The sequence below is a fragment of the Sminthopsis crassicaudata genome, chromosome 3, assembly GCF_048593235.1.
Source record: "Sminthopsis crassicaudata isolate SCR6 chromosome 3, ASM4859323v1, whole genome shotgun sequence".
NCBI lineage: Eukaryota > Metazoa > Chordata > Mammalia > Dasyuromorphia > Dasyuridae > Sminthopsis > Sminthopsis crassicaudata.
Window position 1 is genome coordinate 378,169,040 of NC_133619.1, and position 21,617 is coordinate 378,190,656.

Here is a 21,617-nt window from a genome sequence, read left to right on the forward strand (position 1 = left end):
AGCTAGAAAAAATAACTAAATTCATTTGGAAGAACAAAATGTCAAGAATATCAAGTGAATTAAAGAAAAAAAAATACAAAGGATGGTAACATAGCAGTATCAAACATAAAACTATGTTATAAAGCAGCAGTCATCAAAACAATTTGATACTGGCTAAGAAATAGAATGGTAAATCAGTGGAATAAGTTGAACACACATGACACAATAAAAATGAATATAGTAATCTAGAATTTGAGAAACCCCCAAACTCCAGCTTCTGGGAAAAGAACTCACTATTTTACAAACATTTCTGAGAAAACTGGAATATAATGTCAGAAATTCAACATACATCTATATCTCAAACCCCATACCAAAATAAAGCCAAAATGGGTATATGATTGGGGTATAAAGGGTGATACCATAAACAAATTAGGAGAGCAAGGGATAATTTACTTATCAGATCTTTGGAGTTTGGAGGAATTTATGACCAAAGAACTAGAGAACATTATAAAAAATAAAATGGACAACTTTGATTACCTTAAATTACAAAGGTTTTACACCAACAAAAATAACACAAACAAGATTAAAAGGAAAAGTACAAAGCTGGGGGGGATTTTACTGCCAGTGTTTCTAATGAAGATATAATTTTTAAAATATATAAAGAATGATGTCATATATAAGAAAACAAGCCATTACCCAATTGATAAATGATCAAAAGATATGAACAGATAATATTCAGATGAAATTAAATTCATCTACAACCCTATGAAAAAATGTTATAAATAACTCTTGTTTAGAGAAATGCAAATTAAAACAACTCTTGAGATACCACCTCATACCTCTCAGATTGGCTAAAATGACAGGGCAAGATAATGATAAATGTTGCAGAAGATGTGGGAAAACTGGGACATTATTGCATTGTTGGTGGAGTTATGAAATGATCCAACCATTCTGGAGAGCAAGTTGGAACTATGCCCAAAGGGCTATCATACTGTCAATAAATGGAAAATTGTTGTTCTATAAAAAATGATGAACACCTGACTTTAGAAAGGCCTGAAAAGATTTGCATGATCTGATGGTAAGCAAAGGAAGTAGAACCAGAAATATATTGTACACATATGTACAATATATTTCTGGTTCTACTTCCTTTGTAGTAAGAGCTAGATTATACAATGATCAACTATGAAAGATTTGGTTCTTTTCGAGTGGTTCAGTGATCCTATGCAATCCCAATAAACTTGGGATAGAAAAAGCCATCTGCATCCAGAAAAAGAACTTTGGAAATGTGTTTTTTCTCTCCTGTATTTTTTTTCCCCTTTTGTTCTGATTTTTTTTCTCTCTCAACATGATTCACAAAGAAATGTGTATTTAAAAAATTAATATTATGCACAACCAGAAAAATAAGAAAATAAAAATCTAGGATTTGTGGGAGCGGGGAAAAGCTTTTAAATGCTAAACAGTATTTTGTATTTGATCTTACAAGCAATAAGGAGCCAATGGAGTTTATTGATTAGAAAGGTAAATCACTTTAATGGCTGAATAGGACACAGCTTGGAGTGGGGAGAAACTTGAGGCACATAGACTCATCAAAAGGCTTTTGCAAAAATCAAAGGCAATGATGTGATGAGGGTCTGCACTAGGCTGGTGGTAAGGCCAAAGTAGAAAAGGGAGAATTTGTGAGAGATATTGAAAAGGCAAACTTGACAGTTTTTGACAACATATTGGATATGGGGAAGAAAGATAGTGAGGAATCCAAAACAATTCCTAGATTGTCAGCTCAAGAGACCTATATAATAGTGCTACCCTCTATATTAATAGGGAAGATAGGCGATTAGAAATGTTTAGAGGTGAAAGAAAAATTACAAGTTCTGTTTTGGAAATCCAAATGGAGACATCTGAAAGGCAGCTGGAGATGGGAAATGGGAGTCAGCTCAGAGTTTGTGGCAGGGCAGATAGATTTGAAAAGCATGACCACAGAGATAATATTCAATTCCTTGGGAGATAATCAGCTCATCAAGAGGAGTATTATAGAAAGAGAAGGAAAGAGAGACCCGGGGTAGAACCCTGAGGAACACCTGTGGCTAGAGAGCATGATGTAGAAGAATCAGCAAAGGAGACAGAGATTCATCAGGTAAATAAGTAGAGGGAGAATCAAGATAAGGTCATGTCCCAAAAATGTAGGGGGGAAAAAAAGAAGGTATTAACAAGAGGAGAGTAATCAATAGTGACAAAGGCTGCAGAGAGGTCAATAACAATAAAAAATGAGAAAAGACCATGGATTTGAGGAGAGATCCTTAGTAGCTTTGGTGAAGACAGTTTCAGTAGAATGATAAAATCAAAAGCCAGTGTCCAAAGTCCTGGCCTGAAAAGAGAGAGAAAGAAAAGGAAATTGAGGCACCTATTGTAGACAGCTTTTCAAGGGTTTTAGTTACAAAGGGAAGAAGATATATAAGATAATAGTTAGTAGGGGATAGAAGAATCAAATGAGTTAATTTTTTCCAATACAGAGGAGATATGGGCATATTTGTAGGCAGTAGGAAATGAGCCAACAGATTGTAAGATAATGAAAATAAGTGAAAGGGTAAGAACTAAATTGACAAAGATTGGAAGCAGAAGAAAAAAGCTATAATGGAATAAATCTCAGCTTTTCTGATTAGAAGTGGAAAATATAGGAGAAAAAATAAAGAAGAATTTTGAGGAGCATTGTGAGAATCTTGATAAATATCTGTAAGGGTAGCAAGCTCTGTGTGTGTGTGTGTGTTTTTTTTAATAAACTTAATATTCTAAGTAGATATTTAGGTCGACCAGTTCATATCAAATAAATATAAATATTTTAATCACTTCTGGTTATAACAGATCAAATTCTGGTGATTGGAGGAAATGGAGTGTTTAACATGAACAGAAGAATCAATGGAGGAACATTAATAACTGCCTTCAAAAAGAACTTCCATCTGGAAGAAAGATTAGTCTTGTACTCTTTGGCCTGAGAATCAGTATAAAGAACAGCTATGGAAGCTGTGAAGCAGCAAATTTAGGCTTGATGTCAGGAAAACTAAACAAACATAACTTCTAATAATTAGAAAGGTCTAGAATTGGAATGGAAACTTCAAGAAGTACTGGTTTCATATTAAAAATCTTCAGTGAAAGAAAGGGTGTACCACCTGTCAGACATATTGTTTGGGAATTCCCCTTTGGGCATGTGTTAGATTCAGTATTATATTACTAAGTTTCCTCCTTGCTAAAATGCTATGATTCTATGTGAGGTCCCCTTATTGCTAAGTAGGAATGCACACAGAAACATACATACACATACACACATACATATGTACAGATATATGTACATAAACATGCACAAAAACACAGAATTTAAAAACCTCCTCCCATCTTCTGCCAAAATGAATGAATACATAGAGTGCTTTTAAGTGAAAAGCATAGCCTATAGCAGGGATTTTCTACTGGGATAAGATTATCTTTTAAATGTTAATATTCTTTATGAGGGTTCTCTAAAAGGCCCTAATATCTTGTGGTAAACAGGGTATAGTAGGGAAAGATAAACCTCCTCTCAATTCTACTTCTATACTAGTTTGCAATTTTCATGTCTGCTTGAAATATAACTTTAATATAGGGTCTATTTGTGTTTTTTTGGTTAATTCATGAGTTGATCGAGCTAAAAAACTTATTGAATGCTAATAATCTTCAAATAAGAGGTAGCACAGGATTGAGAACAGACTTTATACTCAAGCAGTCCTGAGTTCAAGTCTTATTTTAGGCACATATGGGCATTAAGATTCTGGGAAAGGTTTTTAAAATCTTTGTTATCCTAGACAAGTCTTTAAGATCATAACTTGCTGCATAATTGTTCATCTGTGTTGATAGAGGGAATTTTCAAGCAATGGAGCATAAATTGAGTGACATCTACTTTGTTGATCAACCCTATCTTTAAGACCTTTTCTCCTTTTTTCATTATAGGTTTGACCATTTAATGCTCCATTCAGAGATGATACAAACCTATATCTTATGAATTTCATATTAATAGATAACTTTCCATGATCCTTTTGATGAGGTTATATATGTAAGAGGCAGCCAATGCTTTCCAGAGCAACAAAAAAAGTTTTTCCTATACTCCATTATACCATTCTCTAGGTATTTTGTGATTTTTTTTTATCATCTTGAATTACTTTTTTGTTTAATGTTAGTTAATCTTTGTGTCTTACCATCTCAGACAGAGGCTCAGGTTGTTTTCCTCTGTGCATCTCACCTAGTTGAGGAATCCCCCAGATCACATAGCAGCCTCCAGAGCTGACAGTTCTATAGGCCACATGTAATATTTTCCTTTTATCCTTCTAGTTTCACCAGCTCAAATATTGAAATGTCATCCAAGCATTTCTAAGTGCTGTATGCATATATAACTGGCTTCTATAACTCTGTAGGGAATATTTCTTATATCATAGGATTATAGGATAAGAGATGTAAAGCTGGAAAAGACCTTAGAAGTCATCAAGTCTAACCATCTTTTTATTAATAAGTAAATTGAGGCCCATGTGATCATGACCACATAGATTGTTTATTCTTCTCTACTTAATTTCATATCAGTATTTCTTATGTTCACCTTTAAATCCTGCTCTTTCTCAACCTATCCTTATTCTTTTGCCTTTGTAGTTTTTTTCTTTAACTGAAGAATCAATGGATAATTTTTGAAAAACATTTTTCTTATGATAACTGGTCAAACCTCTTACTGGTTGGCTAGTAAATGTTCAATCTCACAATAATATCAAAGAGCATCAATTATCAAATGTGGAAATAGGTCAGTGACAAAATAACTGGTAATGTGCTTCTTTCATTTTTCTTTGCAGCAAAACTTGGAAAGACCTGTGAAAATGAGCCTCCGATGTCTAGTAGAATGTGCAGTGAACTGCCAGCTCTCAGAATGGACCACTTGGACTGAGTGTTCACAGACTTGTGGCCATGGAGGTATTTAATGTTCCAATCCCAGTCATTGCCTAAACCTCTTATGGACCTATTGAATGTCTTGTTTATAAGTAAATATGATAAATATGTACTAAATAGTCCACCACTCTTTGAAAACCCCAAAATTAGCGAACTCAAGCATTAGCCTTATCCTATACGCTAATCACAAACATTAAGCACAAACTACTAGCAGAGCAGAGGAACGTTCTAGGCACTGGGGGAAGTATAAAGAGAAACCTTTGAACTCTTGCAGTTTATCATTTAAAAGAAGGCCTAGATGGTGAAAAGAATCCCAACAAATCAAAGTGCAAGTCAAACTGGAAGGCTACATTCCTAGAATTTTTGCTGTTAAAAAATCTTCTAGTTTAATATGTAATAGTTTCAGAGCATTTAAAGACTTTGGTTCCCATGTTTCATATGTTTAGATTACTTGCTTCCAGGTGTCTTGATGGGATTCATTAGTGTAGGGTGTCTGCATAGCATGGGGAAATCCAGACAATAAGACTGAGTATGCAGGTGTCAGAGCAAGGGAGACAACTTCTGTCTGCACCCTTTGTTTGTTCTCTGCATTATCATCTAAGTGCTCTTATATGTTACAAAGAATTTAAAGATACATGTATCCTGCTATTATCAAAGGTTCAGCAGAATCTTTTACCCAAGGCCCTATCTTCCTATTTATATCACACTTCCAAGCCATGACAGAAGGACACAGTAAGCTATGGGATTTTTAGCACTATAAACAATTGGCCTTTCAAAAAGAAAAGACTACAAGATTATCTCTGTTTGCCAGCTTTATCTACTGTCAATATAGACACACTAAACTGAAAGTGTTCTTATTTTCTTAGGGGACTTTATCTGGATCTCTTCTTTTCCTTATCAAGTTCTATCTTACATTATATTTATCAGCACACATGTCATTTTGTCTAGTTCAACCCCAAAAGAATATAATTACCTTGAAGATGGGACAATGTCACTTTTTAAAATCTTTTTCTACTTTCTGGGAAGTAAACAATAAATATTGTTTTCTAATTAAATTAATTCACTAGGTTTGGTCATTTTCAGTTTTATTTGATTTCATGATCTCATTTGGGCTTTCTTGGCAAAGATATTGGAGGGATTTGCTATTTCTTTTGCCAGCTCATTTCACAGCTAAGGAAACTGAGGGAAACAGGATTAAGTGACTTCTCTGGACTTACAGTTTTACTAAGTTTCTGAAATTAGATCTGATGTAAGGAAAATTAGTATTCCAGATGCCAGATCTAGCATTATATCCACTGTACCACTTAGCTGCTCTAATGAATAATTTATCAATAAACATTTATTAAACTCTTACCATTTTCTAGGCATATACTATTCTATGGGATTATAAAGAAAAAAAGGGGAAAAACTCAAACTCTTGTCCTTATGGACTTATATGTAAGTAGTTATATAAAAGACATACAAAGTGATATGCAAAATAACTATCAATGGAAAGGCCCTCTCAGCTTAGAGCATGGAGAAAGCCATCTGCAAAAACTGGATTTTGAGCTAAGTCTTGAAAGAAGCCAAAGTTTCTAAGAAATAGATAGATGAGAACTGAGAACATTACAAACTTGGTAGTTAGTACAAAGACATAGAAATACACTCTTTGTGCATTGAAAAGAGAGTTGAAGTTGTAGTTAGATGACTTAAAATATCTGCCATTGATTTGGAGTATCACTTCCGGGGATGGGAAGAGCTGAGTTTCTGCATTTATAAAATGAAAGAATTGGGCACCATGACTTCTTAGGTTCCTTTTAACTCAGTCGATGACTGTAGATCGTCTGATCAATTGGTAGACTGGTTGAAACTTATCTTTGCATTTGGTGTTTTGTATAAAAAGTAGATTTAGTAAACAAATTGACAGTGTAAGACATGGATGATGACAAATTTAGCCTATTTGGTTTATAAAATGTCCAAAAGCATTCTATTTATTTACATACAAACTGTACCAATTTTAATGTATATTTTATGTTGTGTAAAACTGTTCTGTCAATTTAATTCAGTAAACATTTATCAAGCACTTTAAATATGTAAGTCACTAGACTAAATATGTGGATTATACAGAAATTTTTAAAAGTCATTGCTCTAAGTAACCTTACCTTTTACTGGAATGATGTAAGATAAAATATAGATAAGTAAAAGCGAGGTACCTACAGAGTAAATAGAATTTTTTGGTGTGTTGGAACACACAAATAGAGGAATGAAGAAAGGACTTACATAAAAATGGAATGTAAAATAGCATATGAGTATTAAAGTAGCATCAGCAAAGACCTTTACTTCATAACACTTTGTTAGTCATTAGTACTATTAATGCCTTTGCTTAAAAACAATCAATATTTTAATATAGTTTATATGTTAATATTTTAAATATATCCTATAATGGTGATATTTCCTTCACTCACCTAATCTTAGGAAATTTGAATTAGTAAAACTTGAGTGCAGATTGGAATATTTAGAATGGGAAAGGGGATTTCTTAAAATAATCTATTCTATCACTGTATAGAACTAATAGTGATAAACTCTTTCCTGACATCAAGCTTAAATATGCCTTTTTTGTTACTTCAGCTAATTTTTGCCATATCTTTCCTTTGGAGATAAATGAACAAATCTCATCATTTTCCCATATGACAGCCCTTCAAATGCTTGAATACAGATATCTCATCTCACTTCAGTCTTCTTCAGGTTGAGTTCTGTAATCACTTCTTATATGCCATGAATTTAAAGTCTTTACCTTTCTTGTTGCCCAGTGGATTAACTTGTTACAATCTTTTTGTACTCTCTCATCATTGTTTAAGATGTTACATATCAACTTCAGTTTTGTTTCATTTCTAAGTTTTATAGTATATACTATATATCTTTGGGCAAATCATTTGATAAATGTAATAAATGATATAGGACCAGCATAGATCCCTGAGGCACTACTAAGTCAATATTGCATATCTATAACAAACATGGGCAATCAAGTGCACTATAACTGTCCTGTCCATGAAACTCAAGTTTGAAGAACAATGTCACAGCTCTGTGCCAGGAGATTTTCTAAACCAGTGTATTAAAAATATATGTCTACTTCAAAATGACATTTATTAAGATGCCTTCTTTGTGCTAAGCACCAATGAACAATTTCAATATATTGTTCTTACTCATCCCCCCCAAAAATAGTATTTCTCCCTGACTCTCTCCTAAATCCTCAGGGGTCCAAACTGATTATCTCCCTCATTTTCCCTATGATTAAGATTTCAAGTTTTACCCTTATAGTATAACATAATTTAGTGATATTTCTAAAATGAAGAGAATAGCTAATTTAAATTATGTCTTAATAGTCACCCACAAATAGGCCCAGGAAAAAAAAAACAGAAGCAAGAGTAAGAAAATTTATGCCATTCAGATTAACCTTTGTTTCTTAAAATAGAGACTAACTTCACAATGTGGAAAGAAAACTAGTACAAAGGACTTATCTCTTGTAAGACAATATCTATTATCTTTTCATCTGAGCCCACTGGGCTAGGGAAAAGACAAGAACATGCCATGTACTTTGTCACAATAAATTAGGAGAGATAGTCTAGCCAATTAAAAAAGAGTCACCCCTTGACACCAGGGAATATCAACTGACTTCTTTATCCACAATGAAAATACAAAGACACTTTTATTTATGAAATCAATAAGCAAGTAGGCAAACCCTAACATGTCAGATGCCAGATAACTTTCCCCAAGAGTTAAGATTTTCACTTCAAAACAACAAAACTCCACTGATCTAGCAAAAAAAAAAATTGAAGTAGGCATCTATGTTTTTTTCCAGGCATTTTTTCTTGACTGCATTGCTAATGTACACCTAATGCCTAGCACATAGTTTCTAATTGTCTTAAAGATTTCAAGGTCAAAACTGTTAGAATCTAATTTATTTCAGGTTAGAAAGAGAACTGATTCTAAGCTCCCACTAAGGGATCTTCTTAGATGGATTTCAAAGATCAAAGCATGTAACAGAAGAGCTTAATATTTGGATTAGTCATGTTCTTTGTCTGTTGAATTTTCATCAGTTCAGTGGAATGGAGAACTCCCTAAATTTAGCATAACATGAATAATTCATAATTATTATTTAACCAATAACATTCTAAGAATGTTATTCATTCCAAATCATGGTTTTTGCCTTGCTTTATTATTTGAATTCAACTTTTAAAGTTATATGGTAATATTATACATGATATAAAGTGAACCTTCTTTCAGGATGTCCCAGGTGGCTCCTTCTAGCCAATGATAACAATGATAATGTAGCATGCAATTTCTCCTCATAAGAAGAGAATGATTTATATTTCCCTAAGAATCCAATACTTTATAACTACTTTTTTATTTCAAGAGCAAGCCAGAAACATTACAGTCTTTATCTTTTATCTGTAGAGAGTTAGATGGAACTTTTGGTCAAGCATTGCAACAACTGGTCAGATATTCTGACAAACTATTAGATTAAGGTCCAGGAATGATCAGAATCATCCAATTTTAATTTGCTGTATTTCCCAGAATCTAAGACTAGAAGTCATAAGTGTAAGTGGCAAAGTGGCAAACTAGGCAGAGTGTAATGGGTACCATCTTAGAATACAAAATACAAGATTTTGTAATTAAAAAGAATGGTTAGTATACTAGTGTGATTAATATATACATGTATATAATATATCCTTTTATTAGATTTCTGTTCTAAATCTATGATTTTATGATCTACTCTGATATTCAAGATATTTAACTGTCACTAATATAAGAATGTCTCTTTGGTGATCTAAGAATCAGTGAAAATAATAAAAAGAGTAACAGCAAAAAAGTCATTATTTTATTAAAAATCTGTGCAAAGCTAAACAGACTTGATACTGATTACTTTTAGATCCTTGTCTGGAACTTATTTTTATATGTGTACAAAAGACTGAGTTTTCTTCTTCTATAAAATGTTATGCATCACAAATCAGAGAGGAGAGGGAGAGAGAAAATGAGAGAGCAACACATAAATGATTCTTCTGGCCTAACTTAAGCTTTGTTCAATCAAATTTCAGGAAAATTACCTTAGTTGCTAAGATTAGTAAACCCAACACCTTCCTAGGAAAAATGAACACTTAGCACTACAAAGTAGTTCAAGTGTAGTGCAGGTATAGTATAAATGTTTCAAATCATTGCCCAATCATGAATGCCAAATGCAATATCCCATAGAAGTAGTTATCCAGGCTCTTCTCACAAGAGTCACTGTTTCTCATTTTAAAAAGTACAATTCTTATTGTCAAGGTTTGTCTTATGTTGAATTGAAATCTATTTCTAGTTATTAATATTTCCCTTTTCTCAATATACTAAGAAAACCAAATCTCTACTCTTTTTTCCAAATAATAGGTTTTCAAATATTAAAACTTTATTAAGATCTCTATCCCCTCTCTAACTGTTCTATTCTCTGATTTAAACTTGAGGATTTCATTCAATCAGTTCTCTCATGTCATGATTCTGTATGTCTTTATCATTTTAGTTCCCCTTTTTTGGAAGGATACACGTTTGTTCTTTCTAAAATGTAGCATACATTATTTTCAATAATGCTTGAAATATAATCTGACCAAGAGAACCAATCAAACCAATCACTACTCTCATTCAAAACATATTTTTTGAATATAGCCTGAAATCAAACTAGCTTTTCTTTTAAACCTGGCTCATCATAGTATTACCTTATATTGAGTATGCATTCCAAAGCCCTAGTTTTTTTATCTTCTGAATGTCTTTATAGCTACTCATCCTTCATCTATACTAATGCTGTTGATTTTTTAACATAAATGTAAGTATTGCATCTTAAGTACCATTTTTTGCTTCAATAACATTATTTTCTTTATAGAAATCACATTAATCTTGATTCTATTGTTTAATATAATATAGGACTTCCAGTTTTATATCTTCTGCAAATATGATAGACATGACAGCCATGCCTTTAACCAAAGGACTTGTAAAAATATGTAGCAGACTAAGATCAAAGACAGAACTCTGTAATGTAGTACTAGAAGCATCCCTCCAGATTGGTAGTGATCCGTTATTAATACTCTTTAATTATAATACAAATAAGACCTTACATTTGTATGACACTGCAAGACTTATTAAACACTTAAAATAAACCATCCCTTTTGATCTTTATAATAATAGGGACTATTAATGATCTCATTTAACAGGACAGTATTTTTTAATATTTTATAATTATAACATTTTTGAGAGTACTTATGCCTGGGTAATTTTTACAACATTTTCCTTTGTACTCCCTTCTGTTCCAAATTTTCCCCTCCTTCCCTCCACCCCCTCCCCTAGATGGCAGGCATTCCCATACATATTAAATATGCTATAGTGTATACTAGATACAATATATGTGTTCAGAACCGAATTCTTTTGTGTTGTTTTTGCAAAGAAAGAATTGGATTCAGAAGGTAAAAATAACCTGGGAAGAAAAACAAAAATGCAAACAGTTTACATTCATTTCTCAGTGTTCCCTCTCTGGGTGTAGCTGATTCTATCCATCATTGATCAATTGTATCTGAGTTAGATCTTCTCTCTGTTGAAGATATTTACTGCCATCAGAATACATTATACAGTATTGTTGTTGAAGTGTACAATGATCTCCTGGTTCTGCTCATTTCACTCAGCATCATGTAAGTCTTTCCAAGCCTCTCTGTATTCATCCTGCTGGTCATTTCTTATATAACAATAATATTCCATAACATTCATATGCCATAATTTACTCAACCATTCTCCAATTGATGGACATCCATTCATTTTCCAGTTTCTAGCCACTACAAAAAGGGCTGCCACAAACATTTTGGCACATACAGGTCCCTTTCCCTTCTTTAGTATTTTTTGGGATATAAGCCCAGTAGTAACACTGCTGGATCAAAGGGTATGCCTAGTTTGATAACTTTTTGAGCCTAGTTCCAGATTGCTCTCCAGAATGGTTGGATTCTTTCACAACTCCACCAACAATGCATCAGTGTCCCAGTTTTTCCACATCCCCTCCAACATTCAGCATTATTTTTTTCCTGTCATCATAGCCAATCTGACAGGTGTGTAGTGGTATCTCAGAGTTGTCTTAATTTACATTTCTCTGATCAATAGTGATTGGGAACACTCTTTCATATGAGTGGAAATAGTTTCAATTTCATCATCCGAAAATTGTCTGTTCATATCCTTTCACCATTTATCAATTGGAGAATGGCTTGATTTCTTATAAATTAGAGTCAATTCTCTGTATATTTTGGAGATGAGGCCTTTATCAGAATCTTTAACTGTAAAAATGTTTTCTCAATTTGTTACTTCCCTTCTAATCTTGTTTGCATTAGTTTTGTTTGTACAAAAGCTTTTTAATGTAATCAAAATTTTCTATTTTGTGATCAATAATGATCTCTAGTTCTCCTTTGATCACAAATTCCTTCCTCCTCCACAAGTCTGAGAGGTAAACTATCCTATGTTCCTCTAATTTATTTAGGATCTCGTTCTTTATGCCTAAATCATGGACCTATTTTGATCTTATCTTAGTATGTGGTATTAAGTGTGGGTCCATGTAATGGGACAGTATTAAATGATGATAAGATCAGGAACCAGAAACTTAGAGAAGTCAAGGCACTTGACCAGAATTAAATAGCTTGAATGGGTCAAGACAAAATTGTAATCCTATCTTCCTTATTTCTGCTCAGTGGATCATGTGAATTCTCCTAACTATATACACTATCAGCCAGTCCATTTCTATCCATAAGGCCATCATCTGAAACTGTCAAATACTTTGTCAAAACTGAAATATACTATTTTCTATGGCATTCCTCTAATTTAATAATAAAGCAATTGTTCAAAGAAATTGAAATAAAATTATTGGAATGACAGTATTCAGAATTCATATTAGTTCTTAGTAATTACATCTCTCTTCACATGATACTAATCATAATACATGCTAGAATTTTACTAATCCTCAAAGTCAAGCTCACGAGCTTATAGTTTGAAGCATCTCTTTTCTAAGGATGGATTTTTTTTGATAATCAGAAAAACATTAATAAATTTGCTTTTCATAAAATGTTACTCATTCTCTACCATTCTTTAAGATTCAGCAATCACATCTATAAATTCTTTCCATAAACTAAGACGTATTTCATCCATATCTGGTAAATTGAGTGTAACTGGATATTGTCTTAACATCTCAATTTTGTTGGCTTTCATTTCTCACTTAACCATTCATGTTCCATCCCTATCTGAATCTGAGGAAACAAATGTAAAATAGATATTGTTTTCCCCTTCTGTTATTACTTTCCCATCTCTATAAAGCAAAATCTATATTCCTTTATTGATATATTTTGTGTGAATATGTACATCTATACATATTTATTTATCTATTTATTTAGAAATAGTTCAACCCTCTGCAAGAAAAGGATGGAAAGTTCAAAGGAAAGGCTCTTCTTTAATAGCTCCATCCCTAGTCATATCCTCACTTGCAGTTCTGGTGCCAAGTTGCTCAAAAGAACATAAACACAAATTCCTTTCTTACTTAAGAATAATAATGGTGCTTTTTTGGGAATGGGAAAAACCTATAATTCATACTGAAAGAACTTAATTCTAAAGATATTTGTTATTGTCATATTTAGTACAGGATTTATATTTATACATTTTTTTCTCTATACAATGCTACAGATTAATTGTCAGGGCCATCAATAGATGAAGTATTTGAAAAAAACAATGTGTCATGTTAACATATATGTCTCTCTTCTAATATCTCTTTTCAGAACTCTTAAAGCTTACCCTTGACTATCAGCACCCAATATACAAAGTGATTTTATGCTGAAAATCTCATAATATAGATGTTTCTTTATCCCCTCCAAAGAAGGGATTTATTGTTTTGTATTGTGGTAGAAAAATTAAAACTAAAAGATTAATAATTGTTAATAGTTAACAAGATACTTTCCCAGAAAAAGTTAACATTTTAACAGAGACCTTAAAGCCATTTCAGATATTATGTCAAAATAGAATAGATATTTTGGGGTGATCTGACAGATTCCACCTACTTATAAGCTTAGTTTTGTTTGTTGTATTGAATCCCAAGCCCAAAGTGTGAATAAATAAAGCACTGTTCCTATCATCAGGAAGACCTGAATTTAAATATGGTTTCAGATACTTAGTAGCCATGTAACCCAAGCAAGTTATTTAACCATGTTTGGCCCACTTCTTCATGGCAAAACAATCTAATGTCACTGCAAAGAAAACTCTAAATGAGGTTACAGAGAATTGGATAGGACTAAAATTAACAACACCATCGCTTAACCCTTCTCCTTATCTACTCTAGCTAAGAGTTCTCCCAGGTGTAGTAGACACATTTGTAACTAAGGATTTCCCTGTCTGAGGCAAATGTACCAAAGAGGAAAGTATCTTCCTATTTTAAAGATTATTTTTTGCTAGTTAGTACTAAACTCTATTGCTTCTACATCCTAAGAGAAAAGGAATGTTATAAGGGAACTCTAAACTTCAACATCTGGAAAAAGCCTAATTATAATTCCGGTGGATGGGCATGTTCTAGTAGTTATGTGACAATGGTTAGTATCTCAAGAAAATCCACTCCCCCTAATCCCCAACAACCATTACAAATGGTTAGAAAACTAACTGTACAATACTGCTTATCTTTTTCCCCCTAGCCCTTGCTGCTAGCAGAGCAGGAAAACTTCATGATGTCTTGATTCTTGTCTCCTCGAAAACAGGCACTTCCTCTATCCCTTATTTAGGGCTTGGCTTAGCGATAGAGGCATGGCAATAATTGAAGGAAAAATGCATGAGCATCCCTGTGACTTTCTCATTTCTTAGATGAAGTTGTTTTCATTAGCAGCTGCTATAGTTAGAGCAAAGGTAATAAGATAAAGAATAAAGGACTATGGAACAAAGGGTGGGACCAAAGGGACCTTTGGATCAGGGTTCCTTTAACCTCAAATACAGTATGACCCTCAGGTGAAACTGTTTACATATCTTTTAATTGTTGCTCCATAAACTATGGGCTTTGAGTTGGTTTATATATTTATATTAAATATATGGGTGCTTCCAAGAGCAATATAACTCTCACATCCAACCCTTTTCCCTAGAATATCTATTTACATCATTGTATATGTGAACTATGTTTTAAGCTTTCCCTACAAAGTGCTTTAGTTCTCTAAACTATTTCCCATAAAACTGCCAGACAAATTGCTAAGACATAGATTTGACCATGTCACTTCCCTATTCAAGAAGTTTCAGAGAAGCTCCTTAAAAATAAGCCTTTTACAACCTGGTTACAAAATACTTATGTTCTAGTCAAATTGACTTACTTCATATTTTTATATATTACATTTGTTTTTTGCCTCCATACTATCTGTATCTGTATGTATTGTATGTTTGTAATGTTATTTCTTTTAATCTCTGTCTCTTGGAATTTTCACTTCCATTCAGGGCTCAGCTCCTATACTACCTCTAACATGAATTTTTTTCCTGATCCCTCTGCAATTGAAGGCACTTTCTCTAACTTTGTGCCATTACTTTGAAGTAGTTTTTGAATTTATCTTTTTGTGTATATGCTATTTTTCTCTGATAGAATTTAAGCTCTATGAAGACAGGTACTTTTCATAAAAACAACCAATAACAACTTAATATCCCCAGTACTCAGCAAAATGCCTGGTATCAATTGAACAGGAATATTGAAATTTCTCATATAAAGATGAATAGAGTACATATAATTTTAATATTTTGGACATTAAGGATTTAAACAGATGAAATAAGTACAGAGAAAGATTATTATAAATAATGATTACCAATGTAAAGCATAATTGTGCATGAAATTACAGAGAAACACATTCAGATAATTGTGTTTTTAAAAATTTGCTAATAATTGGAGTCATTATATAAGTAAGATAGATGGCCATCAATATGGTGCAGTTTGTAGGGAAGAGAGATAATAGAAGGGCAGCTCTATTCAAAAAGGCTTTCTGACTTCAGTTCCCCACTCCTTAAAAATGCTTCATTTATCATTGAGTCATTTATTCACTTCTCTACAAACATGATTTGGGTGCCCACTATGATTATTATCTTGTCTATATACATTCCCTTTTGTTTGAAACACATTAAAGATAAAATTTAGTTCACATTCTTGTCTAAATCTGGTTCTTATGGTCATCACAAACCACAAAACAATGGCATATGTTCTTCAATAATAGCCTTATCAGAAGACACCTCTAGGGGCTAGACATACCATTGTATTAGGAGTCGGATTTTATGGATTCCAGGTCTAATTCTATGTGATCTTGAGAAAGTTATTCCAACAAGTTTGGTTTCAATTTATAAAATGAGTGGATTGGACAGGATAATTTCTCTCAGCTCTAAATCTTTGATACTATAATCAGACAAGTTTCTTTGCTACACAGTGACTGTTTGGAGTTTGCAGCAATAAGTTCCTTCTTAATTTTGTTTTATACATATTTTATTATATGTATGAAGCTTGGGAGGGAAAGATTATAATGGAGCACCTTAGGATATAAAGCAGCCAGCTTCACTTTGTTCACATAGCCCATGTTTCATTTACTCAAACACCACCAATTTCTTTTCCATATATCTGTGAATTTTTTCCTCCATAGCCAGATATTTCTAGATATTCAAATAATTGTATCACCTTACCCAGAGATTTGAATGAATTTTCAGCTTTTATCCATGTCTTCGGATATTATGAGTACATAACAGGATCCTGTATAAATATCCAGAGAAATCTCATACCAAGGCATAATGCTGTAGTAGAGTGAGTATTGTACTTGGAGTCCAGAAAAACTAGGTTCAAATCTCACTTCACAAACTCACAAATTATATAAGTCTAAGCAAGTCTTTTAAGAAAAGTTTGAGAACCACTGTTCTATAGGCTCCTTGTGTTGTTTGGAGAAATATAGATAACACAAGTAAGATACTGATCATATTATTATTCACTTTGCCCATATTTTAGCATTTTTGGTTTAGATATTAAACAGCCAAGTTATTACTGTATTGGGATTGACAACTCTGAATAGAGAGATCTGAACATTATGAAGATCCATATTTCAGAGGCATTGTGTTGCATTGTTCTCTTGTCTGGTAAAACATTTATTGAAAAACCCTAATCTCCCTTACCTGTTCAGGTCGAATGAGTCGGACACGGTTTATCATTATGCCAGCTCAAGGAGAAGGACGACCCTGCCCTACACAACTTACCCAACAGAAAACCTGTCCTGTGAAGCCCTGTTACAGTTGGGTAATGGGGGACTGGTCCACTTGCAAATTGGAGGTAGGTCACCTAATGATGACTCAGTGACATTCCCCAATGCTTCAGCAGCATGTTGATGGAATACATTTTGCACCACCAGGGACCTGGCAAAACATATATTTTTAATGCAGTTGAGTGTATGGGAAAAATGCTGGCAAGTCAGCACACTTCATGAAAACTGTAACTGCCAGTAAAGAGAATAGACATTCATTAGGTTCTAATTGTAAGCTGGGGCCTAAGGCTTTCAATTTATTTGGTTTTCACATGAATTGCACATGATTTTATAGGCTCATTAGAAGTATCAAAATATTATCTGATTAAAAGCAAAATCCTGTTGTAGAGGAAATGCACAGCTACTTATAGAATATGTGTGCACATATTTATATATGTATTGTATATATATTGTCATGTATATATATGTGTGTGTATACGTGTGTATATATGTATGTATTTTTATAGAGAAGTAAAGATATCTTTATACATAGAAACATTTATAGGTAGATATCAATAGAGATATATATCTACAAATAAGAGATATTGTATGTATATATATGTGTGTGTATGTGTATACATATATGCATATACAAACATTTTTTTTAAACTCAGACATGGCCCAGCATATGGCCAGAAACCAAATGTGTATGGATGTTATATTTTAAAGTTATTACATGAAGCAAGATTACTACATTTTCCTCAATGATTACTTTTTTATTGGCCTGAAATATAAATGCCTGGCAACATCGCAATACATCACCACACTGCATACTGGTTCTGCTGCATCAGCAGAGGGCCCCCTGCAGCTTCTCTCTGACTTCTTTATGAATGCATTGATTTCTCTCCCTTCCTCCAACCTATTCTTCTCCTGCTGATTTATCTTTCCAATCATATTTTGAAGTAAAGCATACTTTAACAGTAATTAACAATTAATTCTGATTCTGCATTTTTTTCAAAATGCAAAAAGTACTGACCCAGAGACAATTTGGAAATTACATTATAATTTGCTATTAAAAGCATAGAAAAATAAATATATGAACATCCAGGTATTTTAATGGGTCTCAGAGCAAAAGAAGCCTGTGATATATATGTATTTTTTTTTTCCTACCAGAAAGCCACTATTAATTAGTTAAGACCTTAGCAACATAACAAGTTAAAATGCATCCAAATTGTGGGCAAGGCTAAATGTGGACATTTTTCTTCGACTATTTTGCAGTGCCAGGAAGATCTCCCTGGAAGCCCATGTAATTAGAAAAATAGAAACTCAGAACTCACATTTCCCGTCATGCCTCTGAATGACTACTGCTGGCTTTAAGAAGGAAACTATAGAAAGCAGGGAGTTCAGAAAGCTTTACTTTCTCCTTTCAGATGCCTCTATTAAAGGAAAGTTTCCCTAACTCTCCTACTTCCCCTTGTTTTCCTCATTGTATGGCTTCTTATTTCCCCTTTTTATATCAATCTTTTCTCTTTCAGATATCAGGCAATTTGCTCAAATTGATGTCCATGCACATTGGTCATGCAAATATGTGGTCATGAAGTCTATTTTAATTCAGCATTTTATAAAGATTTTATTCTGTTTAAGGCATTGTGACAACCACTGAATATACAAAGAAAAATAACTCAAACCCTAACTTCAAGGAGCTAATATCCTATTAGAGGTAGGAAGAATTTAATATGTAGGCAATTAGGTATCACAGTGATTAGAACACTGGGCCTGGAGTTCAAATATGACCTCAGACACTTACTATGGCACCCTGGACAAGAAGTTTACAGAGATTAAGAATTATGCTTACTTCAGTTTTCTCATCTGTTTAATGGAGAAAACAATAACAACTACTTCCCAGGACTGTTGTGATGATCAAATAAGACAATATTTGTGAGATGTACTATATATATATATATATATATATATATATATATATATATATATATATATGTATATATATATATATATATATGTATGTATGTATATATATATATTATATTACCAAATATCTGGTAATATAGTAAGTGTTATATAGAATTTATTATTGTTATTTACTCAGATAAATGACAATGGGGTTTGATGGAAGCAAAAGTTATCAAGACAAGATACTCTTGGAGATTATTTAATTTTCTTTTTTGTTACAAACATAAAAATCATCAACAAATATAAACTTTCCAATATACAAAGAAGAAAAAAATATATATTAAATCTTATATTTCTGTTGCATATGGTTTATTCTTCAAGACTGTACCTTAAATTTGAAATAGTAATAAAAATTACCCTATTTTTGTCCCCTATCTATTTTAAATGCTTTCTTAGTCATTTTTTCTTGTTTTTACATTTTTATATTTCCCCACTATATGACAGTCCATTCTAATAGAAGGCATACTTTTTTACAAATAGGTATGAACAGATAGGAAAAATAAATACATTTTTTTTTAAAAAATCAGCAAATTGGAATTGTTTTTCAATGTTTTTTGCATTTCTAGTCCATTAACTCTTTTGAAGCTTCGAGGGGTCAAAGTGCAGAGATCAGAAAAGTCTTCATAGAAGAGGTGATAGCTGAGTTGAATTCTGAAGATGAGAACATAAAAGGAAGACATTAAAAAGGACAAGGTTACAAGCTTGGGAAGGGTAGCTAAAGTGGCAACATGAGAAACCAGTACTACATTTTGCTTAGCGTACAAGTTCCACTAAGAACAGTAATATGAAATAAACCTGAGAAAGTGAGTTGGATCTCCATTGTAGATGTTCTTAAAGGCCATTTTCTATAACTTCCACAAATAACGTGAAGCCACTAAAGATTTTGAGGTGTTACAGTATCTGATCTTTTCCATTTGAATGTCTCTTTAGTACTTGTGTAAAAGATAAATTGAGGAATGGTGAGATTTGTTATAAAAAAGTTATAAAAAGTTATAAAAAAGTATCAGAATAATCAGGGGAAGACTTCCTGGATGAAGGTGATAGAAAGTAAATTGGAGTACAGAGAAGGGAACAGTGCAATAGAGGCTAATTAATGAGAGGTTCTTATTTTTTAAGCCTATATGAGTAGGAAAGTGTTAGTCCCATTTAAAGAAATGGGGAAGTTGGAAGAAAAACTATTTTTAGTGAGAGAGTTTAGTTTGATCTACTTTGTATTTGATGTTCTGATATTCAGGTACATACTGAGGGGAATATTTGTAGCAAGAAGAAGAAGAAGAAGAAGCACTGAAATTTGAGGGATTATCACAAAATCACCAAGGCAGAGATAATATGGAAAGAAAAAAAAAAGAGTAGAACCAACAAAGATTTTTTTTTCTCCTCAAGGGTGATGGTAGAGCCTAATTTTATCATCAGATAAGAGACTTTCCAGTGCAGAAACTCTATTAATGCATATAGGTAACATTTATACTGTCTCAAGAGTTGCTTGTGATATGGAGACCTTGTTTGTTATCCATGATCATGAAAATAGAATGTGTCAGAGACAGTATTTGAAACCAGATCTTCCTGAACCTAAAGTAGTGTTTCTTCTAGTGTTCTTAGGAAAGATAAATTCAAAAGAGAGAAGAAATCATTAGGTAAGGAAAAAAAAGTAAGCAATTTAATTGGAAGAGGAAGAGAAAAAATGGAATTTCCATGAATAAAAATAGACCATGAGTATCAAATACTTCAAAGAAATTTGGGATAATGGGGCCTGAGGAAAAATCACTGGATTTAGCAGTTTGGAGATGAAATTTAAGAGAACAGTGGGATTGTTAGAAAATTACAAAGGGTTGAGGAATGAATTAATGGTGAGTGGGACCAGTCAATGTTGATGATTATTTTTAGGACTCTGCAGTGAAAATAAAGGGCTATAAAATGATAACTTTATGACATATAGGGTGTCAGGATGATATTTTTTGAAGATAAAATAATGCTTTAAATGCTTGAAGATAGTGCTGTAAGACTCAGGACATAGAAAGAAAATGAATAAAAATTGTCAGAAAAGCAGAAAAACACCAATAGGAAGACACAGAGAGGATAAAAGGAACAAGTAGATGCCCAGACAAACAGAATAATAGAATGACCAACAAGCAAGTTCCTCAAGAAAGTAGGAAAGTCTGTGATAAATGGAACAAAAGTGAATGTTGCATAGCAAAGAAATCCTTCATCTTTAATTATTAAAGAAGGGCAAATGATCAGTAAAATGCAAAAGTTTTGAAATTCAGATAGAGAGATGAAAGAATTAATGATTGCTTCAAACTTCCCAAAGAAGTAATAGGCATTAAGCAATATGAGTTTGTAATAAAACCAACTCACACTTTTTTTTTTTCAAATTTCCTCAGACAACATTCAATTGATTAGGGATAGAAGCAGAAAAAAAGCGTATGATAAAGGAAGTAACCCAGGTTGAGTATAATAGAGTATGAAAAATGG

The 21,617-nt window shown here is 32.9% G+C and overlaps 1 protein-coding gene across 1 annotated transcript in view; it reads left to right on the plus strand.

The window, feature by feature from the left end:
• The window catches only part of THSD7B (thrombospondin type 1 domain containing 7B), a 1,297,161-nt gene that overhangs the window by 1,246,308 nt on the left and 29,236 nt on the right, over positions 1 to 21,617 (plus strand). Inside the window, exons 20-21 of the mRNA XM_074301932.1 lie at positions 4,833 to 4,950; positions 17,118 to 17,263. Coding sequence (XP_074158033.1) covers positions 4,833 to 4,950; positions 17,118 to 17,263 — 264 coding nt within the window. The remainder of the gene's footprint in view (positions 1 to 4,832; positions 4,951 to 17,117; positions 17,264 to 21,617) is intronic.